This window comes from Solea senegalensis, unplaced genomic scaffold (genome assembly GCF_019176455.1).
Source record: "Solea senegalensis isolate Sse05_10M unplaced genomic scaffold, IFAPA_SoseM_1 scf7180000014543, whole genome shotgun sequence".
Taxonomy (NCBI): domain Eukaryota; kingdom Metazoa; phylum Chordata; class Actinopteri; order Pleuronectiformes; family Soleidae; genus Solea; species Solea senegalensis.
In genome coordinates this window covers 1-8,928 of record NW_025321072.1, presented here as the reverse complement: position 1 = coordinate 8,928, position 8,928 = coordinate 1, and the positions used below count along the sequence as shown (strand labels likewise).

At 40.2% G+C, this 8,928-nt stretch overlaps 1 protein-coding gene across 2 annotated transcripts; it reads right to left on the bottom strand.

Moving 5' to 3' along the window:
• Positions 1–2,801: 2,801 nt before the first annotated feature.
• On the bottom strand, positions 2,802–5,365 carry LOC122761312 (four and a half LIM domains protein 1-like). Of its 2 annotated transcripts, none has more exons than XM_044016499.1 (4): positions 4,484–5,365; positions 4,312–4,388; positions 3,206–3,357; positions 2,802–3,044 (listed from the first exon to the last, which is right to left on the bottom strand). In XM_044016499.1, exons 2-4 carry the CDS (start codon positions 4,385–4,387, stop codon positions 2,916–2,918), a joined length of 357 nt encoding a protein of 118 aa, XP_043872434.1. In that variant the 5' UTR covers position 4,388; positions 4,484–5,365; the 3' UTR covers positions 2,802–2,915. The 2 variants fall into 2 exon arrangements, with proteins under 2 accessions (XP_043872434.1, XP_043872433.1); XM_044016498.1 differs by having other exon boundaries at positions 4,312–4,630; positions 4,782–4,798.
• Between the last annotated feature and the right edge of the window lie 3,563 nt (positions 5,366–8,928).

The following is an 8,928-nucleotide window of genomic DNA, read 5'->3' as shown; positions in this document are numbered from 1 at the left end:
ATAGTATAGGTATATGGGTCAAAATCAGTCAAAAAAGTCATAGTATAGAATGTCGTTCAAAATCAGTCGAAAATGTCATATTAAAGTATGTCTTCCAAAATCAGTCAAAAAAGTCATTGTATAGTATTTCGTCCAAAATCAATAAAAAAAAGTCATAGTATAGTATGTCGTCCAAAATCAGTCAACAAAGTCATAGTATAGTATGTCGTCCAAAATCACCTAAAAAAAGTATTGTATGTTGTAATTAGGCCAGTAGGGTGCTGCTCAAGTTAAAAACAAAATCTAACTATTTGTGAAGTAGCAGTTCAGGAGTGGTGGTTTAGTAAAATTTCACAATAAAAGTGTCAGTGTTGATATGGACTGCTAAAAATAATAAGAATATGAAACGATTTTATGTATTTTCCTCATGTTTCTTTGCTCATTTACTGCAACGACCACATTTTAATCTTACTCCAACTTTAATAAGTGAATAAGAAATAAAAACCAAGCGACGACTTACTGTGACGAGTAAAAAGACACATGACACACATTGGACTGGAAAAAGAAGGAAAAAAGACTCCCAACCCTTTACAACCCCTTTGGAGCTAGGGACTGACGACCCACAGTGTGGAACCAAAGCCGCTGGACTGGAACGACCTTGCAGTTGCGGAACAGAACTTTGCTGGACGTGCCACAATGGTGGGTTTGTGCCAGTCACACTGGTTCTGTTCTAACAGCTGGGTTGTTCTGAACCTGGTGGGTTTGTTTCCACAACCGTAGCCAAAAAAAAACAAAACCTCGCTGGCAACCCTCGCTCTACATGCAACCCAGCAACTGTGGAAATCCAAACTGGCAACCCCTGCCCAAAAAAACCCCTCAAAATTCTGCCCTACTTGAAACTCTTCACCCTTTGCACAACACACCTTTTCACCCATCTGTGTACATCCCACACCAAACATCCACCTGTGCATACCCCGCATCACACAACCCAGCTGTTGTGTAATTAATCACTCTTTCGCACAACCCAGCCGTTGTGGAACCAAACCTGCCACCTTGTGAGCCACACAACAACCCCAATCTTAGTTGAGAGCTAAGCCACTAAGCCTGGTCTTTTTGTCTCTTTTCAATGTTAACTTCGCATGTCTTGTTCTTTTTAAGAATTGAACCCACGACATCAGAACTTGACAACAATGTCCTTATTAACCGGGCTCTTACGCTTGGTCAGGTTTTCGTCAAGCTTTGACTGTTTACATTGAATCTTGAACTAAAAAAAGTATCACACCGGGATTTGATTTCAGAACCATTCTTTCAGTATGAGCCATTTGTCTTGCTACTGAGTCTTTGCATTTCTTGGTATTCTTAACATCCTTGTTTTGGTCAGAGTTTTTGGACTCTGGACTAGAATGCTGGCCTTTTGTCAGGTGATTTATCAGCATCTCAAGTTTCAACCCAAAAAAAATCTGTCTACACATTCTTAATATTAAAGTGCTTCTGTAGATTTGAACACCAATGTTCTGCTTCACAAATTATTGTCAAACTCATAGAGCTATTTAACTTGTTGCTTTGGGTCTGGTTTTTTTTATCATATTGTCATGATGAAGCACATTGTATAATCCTCTTTTCAATGCAAACAGTCAAACCCTCTTTGAAAAAGCATCCGAGTACACATGGTTGTGGAACAGAACTTGCCAATTGCCAGAACAACCTCGCTGTTGTGGACCTGTCCTCGTCCAGTAGTTGTACAAGTCCACAACAGCGAGGTTGTTCTGTTCCGGTAGGTTCAGCTTCACAACCATGTCCAAAATTTAAAGTTTTTGCGGAACTGAACCTACCACCTTACAAACTGAAGAACCTCATTCATGGTTGAGAAGAAAGCCACACACCATGAATGCCTGTCACATTATGGGACTTTTCGACTCTTTTCAATCTTCACTTTAGATGTTGAACATTTAAAACATCTTGCTCTTTGTCAGATTTGAACCTGTGACATCAAAACTTCACAGCAGTGTTCTTAACACCCGAGCTACTTACTCCTACAGTTTCTCAGATGTTCTTTGAGTTTTTAGCCGTTTACAGTGAATCTAGACTGAAAAATACCTCACAACGGGATCCAAACTCACATTCTCAGACATGCAAGTCTTACGCTCACAGCATAAGCTACTCTATCTGAGCTACTTCTAAGTTCTGTTTTTGGATGGAGTACTGTCCTTATCCATTGAACTTCCTGCTCCTTCACTTCAACACAGGTTTTACAATTATTTTTTACATCATCATATGATTCACATTTACATTTACATTTAAGCAGACACTTTTATCCAAAGCAACGTACAAAAGAGAACTCATAACCTCAGAGAGACTGCAGCTTTGAGCCCGAACACTTATAATAGACACTTGCTTTGCAATGCAAATCAATGAGAAATATATTGATTGCTGTAGAACCCATTTGTTAACATGTGTACTGTACATATGTGTGTCTGAGTAAACCTGCTGCCGCCGCCACCGCCGCCGCTGCTGGAGGATTCTTCTGAACTGCATTCTGTGAAAAAAAAATATTATCATGAAAGATGATTATTTATATTCTGAGATTTTCTCCTTTTTTACTTTTTTGTGGCCCGAAAAAAGTCAGAATTCTGACTTTTTCTTTAAACTCAGATCTCTGACTTTTTTTCAGAATTCTCTTCATTTATTTTTGTTGTAATTGTAATTTTACAAGAATAAAGTCATAATTTTACAAGAATAAAGTCATAATTTTACAAGAATAAAGTCATAATTTTACGAGAATAAAGTCGTAATTTTACGAGAATAAAGTCGTAATATTAAAGGCATCGTTCTTTGTGCGTGGCAGCGTGGCATTATTTTTATTATATGAGCTGTAAAATGTCTCAGCCTTCATTCATTCATTCACTCCTTGGAGTTAGATGATGTTTCATGATGTTTCACCCACTGCACTTCTTCTTGTAACAGTCGACGCAGGAGAAACTCAACCCTCCCAGAGACCTTGAGCAGTTGTTGCACACTAAACGGTGGCTGTTGTCCTTGCACTTCACTCTTCCATGGCTTTTAGTCTGCACACAGACAGAAGACAGGAGAGTGTAAATAGTCATATAGTTTTGACGTTCAACGCCAACATCCTCTTCTATAAAAAAAAAAAAAAAGAGCGAGAACTACAGTCTGAAAGGAACTGGTTGTTCTGCTCTGTGCCAGAAAATAAAAAAAATTTCAATACCTGTTCGCAAACACAGTATTTAGCCAACATCTTGTTATAGCAGTAAAGGTATCTTTCTTCAGAGACGACACTCTGGGAGCCGTTTGTACAGTTGAAAAGGGTGAAACTTTCATTGTAATGGCAGTTGCCTTTGTACTCCACACTCTCCTTTCCTGCAGGAGATGGAAAACAAAGAGAGGATCGTGCTTCAAGATCCCACAGCAACTCAAGTAGCTGAAATCACAGAACCTGCTTTTATTTATTTTACGGTTTTGTTTGTTTTACATGTGGCCCTAATACTCTTCCGTATGTTTATATAGTTGGTGAACTATATCTTTTTTTTGTTGTTTTATTTTAATGAAACGTGAATGTCAAATTATTAAAATAAAATAAAATAATAACACACACAAACATGAAATGACATGTTGAATATAATAACGGGAACCTCTGCTTTAATATAAATGCAGAAACTAACTTCTCAACTTTTAGGTTTTATGTTCTGATATTGAAACAATCGTTGATAGTTAAATGACTTCACATGTACTCTGTATTCAAATGTATTTTAAAACCTGTGACAGTGTTACCTGTGTGCTTACTTAATAATAACAATAATATTACTATTATTCTGAATTTTAAACCCATGTTATAAGATATTTTTTTAACAAACAATTATTATCTGTACTGTAGTCGCTGACAATAATTATGGAATGGAATAAACAAAACCTGTCAACATTTGAGGTGTCGAAAACTTTAGAATTATGTTCCATGATATTTTATTTAAATGGTGGTGTCCGATACCAATATCAAAAACCTGAGTATCTACCGATATAATTTCCGATTACAGTCATTTTAGACCATTTATGAACGTACATACAACTGTGTGACAAATATCGTTCTCCCCAAAAAGAAGGAAATACACAGCCCAAACATGACTCTGCTAAAATGCTTTTGCTGATATTTATTTATATTTTTTCATGGACTGTATCAGATTCTACATTCTAATCCAATCCAGTGATTTTACCCAGTACCGTGCCAATACTGATTCCCATCCCTAATTAAAAGGACCAATATTTATTTATTTTAACTATTAATCCAACGTTGATGTGTGTCAAACCATCTTCACATACCACAATAAGAAGACTGAGGAAATATCAGCAGACACAGAGAGGCAAATGCAATCAGGACATTGTAGATGAGAGTCATCCTAAAACATTGAAGACAAGAACAAGTTCATTCTCTTAAAAAAAAAACAAGTAACTCATGAAAACTAATGATAGAATCCAAGTTTTAGCATCTTACCTTAGAACAAAGTAGCACTGTGGTCCAGCAGTGACAACAGAAAAGATCCTTGAACACACAGCTGTGTGTGTGTGTGTGGGTTAGATACAGACAATAGTGCGACAGAGATAAGTGGACAACATCTTACCAGTCCAATCAAAGCGTAGTCTGAAAAAGAAAATTATTTACTCCCACACAAAAGAAGGTACTGAACCAGAAGGTAATTACTTTTGACAAACACACGCACAGCTTTCTGTAAACACCGCAGAGTGAAATCACTGAACAGAGAGCAACATAAAGGCAGCAGCAGGAGACTGACCTGTCACTGGGATGGCTCCTGTCAAAGAACTAACACAACATTCTCTGACAGTAGGTTACACAGAAAGCTTGCACTTCCTTTACTGCAGGTAAATGTTTTCATTTGAATAATTCAAAAAAATCCTATTTCCCGTTTGGACAACGGAGAGATTTCAATATTCAAATCACGTGCAAATGGTTCACACCTTTCCCGTTCTGTAGAAAGTTTATTTTCAGCAACACATCAAAACCATCAATGCTTTCAGGACAAAATTGCTTACAAAAGGTGCAGAAGAGTTTATTTAATAAAAAACAAACAAAAAAAACCAAAATTGATAATCTGAAAGTACATGTAGAGATTAAAACTTGTTTTGGTCATAGGAAAATATCACATTTTAAACAACACATTATTTAACAGGAGCAGTAATTTGTGCTAAAAGAAGGTGAAAAAAATAATACATATTCAGTTATGTACAGTATTGTCTGACAGCAACATGTGAGATATGATTCCTTAAAACAACCTGTAACGTCAACCTTAAGCAAAGCAATGACAAAAATAAAAATAAAACTGCATCCACTGCAGTTGCTCTCCACATCCATCTCCACATCTTCTACTTGTTGCCACAGTCGGTGCAGAGGACGTCTCTTCCCTTAGTGACAAAGGGCTTTTTGGACAAACTGAGGGAGCATCGCTTACAGTTGAAGCAGTACTCGTGCCAGGAGCCGCCCTCGTAGTTCACCACGTTCACTCCTTTACCAAAACCTGGGAGGAGAAAACCAGAGGACGGGTTACGGCTGAAGAGAGAGAAAACAATGTTATCTTTCAAGAATAAAGTAGCAATATTATAAGAATAAAGTCGTAATTTTACAAGAATGAATTTGCAATATAATCAGAAAAATAACTAGTACCGCGCGCGGTTCTGAACGGGTTCGAGCCGACCCACGCGGGTCGCCGTGTGCCACGGCTCCCCGCGTGCCTCGCGCTCTCACCCGTTCATTCACCGCGCGCGGTACTAGTTATTTTCAGTACTAGTTATTTTCAGTACTAGTTATTTTCAGTACTAGTTATTTTCAGCGGCGTCTCCGCACATGTCGATCCAAATTTCGGGGGGGATCGGCAACGTATGGCAAAGTTATAGGGCACTTCCTGTTTAAAATGGCCGACTTCCTGTTCGGTCAAATGCGCGTCCGTAAACGTGTTCAGGGAAGTTCCCTTGTCTTACATATCAAGTTTTGTGCAGATCGGACAATCTTAGAGTTTACTTCCTGTTTCGGGCATTCCACTTCCTGTTGGGAGGTCATCTTTTGCAGACATGCTCAGGACAGGTCCCTGGTGTGACATATAAGGTTTGTGCAAATTGGACAACGTACGGCAAAGTTAGCGGGCACTTCCTGTTTAAAATGGCCAACTTCCTGTTCGTCTCTGGAAACATGTTCAGGGAAGGTCCCGTAACTCACATATCTAGTTTTGTGTCAATCGGACAATGTAAGACTTTACTTCCTGTTTCGGGCGTTCCACTTCCTGTAGGGAGGTGACCTTTTACGGACATGTTGAGGAAGGGTCTGGGGTCCCACATACTAAGTTTCAAGTGGATACAACGATCCCTGTTGGAGCAGCATCAAAAACTATATATGTAATTCTGTCTGCTGTCACCAGGGGGCGCTGTATTTGAAAATTAATATTTTCATATAGACGTGTTCAGGGCCGGACTGTCATCAATCCCAGCAACTTTGGTTCAGATCGGACCAGGATTGGCAAAGCTGTAACAGTTTGTTTTTTTAGAATTTTCTACCACCACCAGGAGGCGCTGTTTTCAAAATGTACCGTTTCAGCAACACAGTCGTCTTCAGGAACTAACCATCATCAACTAAAGCAAGTTTGGTTGGGATCAGACCTTCCATCGCAAAGTTATAAGAGTTTCACTGTCTGTTGTGAAAAATTATTATTATCTCCAACTTTGGCGCCCCCTATCTCGTACGCCATACAATATTTTAAAAAGCTTTTGATAACTTTTGATGCTCAACTCGTCCACATTGATCTCACCAAGTTTGAAGGTGATCGCACAAAAGCTCTAGGAGGAGATAATTGAAATACAAGCTGTCATACTGTCTGCTGTCAACAGGGGGCGCTGTTTTCGAAATTGAATATTTTCATATAGACGTCTTTAGGGCGGGACTATCATCAATCCTAGCAAGTTTGGTTCAGATCGGACCAGGATTTGCGAAGTTGTAGCAGTTTGATTTTTTGTCCCAAAAATCCGACTTTGCGTCGTTGCCATGGCAACACCGTTAAACGATTTGTCGTCATATTGATCACGCATCATCTACCATGTGTTTTGACTGTTGTCACCAATTTTGAGTGCGGTACGATTATCTGTGTAAAAGTTATTCCCGAAATCGTAAAAAAACTTTTTTTTTGTGTATTTTCTTTCACCACAAGGAGGCGCTGTTTTCAAACTTCACCGTTTTTTCATAGACGTCTTCAGCCATGGCCCATCATCAATCGTAGCAAGTTTGGTTCGGATCGGACCTTCCATCGCAAAGTTATAAGAGTTTTGTTTTTCTGATGCGAAACATCAGAATCATCACTAACTTTGCCGCCCCCTATCTTGCGCGCCATGCGACATTTGAAAAAACTTTTGATACCGTGAGCTCCTCAACTGGTCCACAGGGACCTCACCAAGTTTGAAGGGGATCGCACGAAAACTCTAGGAGGAGTTAGTTCAAATACCATTGCTGCGAATTCGCCAAAATCGCCAAAAAATCGCCAATCAACCCAAGATGGCGGATTTCCTGTTGGGTTTGGATCATGGTCATAATGTAATTTTTTCTTCATCCTGACCCACTACACATGTGTACCGAATTTTGTGCATGTGCGATATTTGTGTTGGTCATGGTGAATTTGGACAGGTGGCGCCGCACTTATTGGCCCCTCCCACATTCAATTTTCGACGCACATTCCCCGAACCTTTTTCAGACGTAAATTTACACCAGGATTGATGCGGTCACAAAAATCTGTGAGTTTTGGGGTATGGGAAAGGCCTCAAAAAGGCAATTCATTTGGGGGAATAATAAGAACAAAAATAACTAGTACTGAAAATAACTAGTACCGCGCGCGGTTCTGAACGGGTTCGAGCCGACCCGCGCGAGTCGCCGTGTGCCACGGCTCCCCGCGCGCCTCGCGCTCTCACCCGTTCATTCACCGCGCGCGGTACGAGTTATTTTCAGTACTAGTTATTTTCAGCGGCGTCCCCGCACATGTCGATCCAAATTTCGGGGGGGATCGGCAACGTATGGCAAAGTTATAGGGCACTTCCTGTTTAAAATGGCCGACTTCCTGTTCGGTCAAATGCGCGTCCGTAAACGTGTTCAGGGAAGTTCCCTTGTCTTACATATGAAGTTTTGTGCAGATCGGACAATCTTAGAGTTGACTTCCTGTTTCGGGCATTCCACTTCCTGTTGGGAGGTCATCTTTTGCAGACATGCTCAGGACAGGTCCCTGGTGTGACATATAAGGTTTCATGCAAATTGGACAACGTACGGCAAAGTTAGCAGGCACTTCCTGTTTAAAATGGCCAACTTCCTGTTCGTCTCTGGAAACATGTTCGGGGAAGGTCCCGTAACTCACATATCTAGTTTTGTGTCAATCGGACAATGTAAGACTTTACTTCCTGTTTCGGGCGTTCCACTTCCTGTAGGGAGGTGACCTTTTACAGACATGCTCAGGACAGGTCCCTGGTGTCACATATAAGGTTTTGTGCAGATCGTACTGCAAAGTTAGAGGGCACTTCCTGTTTAAAATGGCCGACTTACTGTTCGGTCAACGGCGTCTCCGTAAACATGTTCAGGGAAGGTCCCGTAACTCACATATCTAGTTTCGTGTCAATCGGACAATGTAAGACTTTACTTCCTGTTTCGGGCGTTCCACTTCCTGTAGGGAGGTGACCTTTTACTGACATGTTGAGGAAGGGTCTGGGGTCCCACATACTAAGTTTCAAGTGGATACAACAATCCCTGTTGGAGCAGCATCAAAAACTATAAATGTAATTCTGTCTGCTGTCACCAGGGGGCGCTGTATTTGAAAATTAATATTTTCATATAGACGTGTTCAGGGCCAGACTGTCATCAATCCTTGCAAGTTTGGTTCAGATCGGACCAGGATTGGCAAA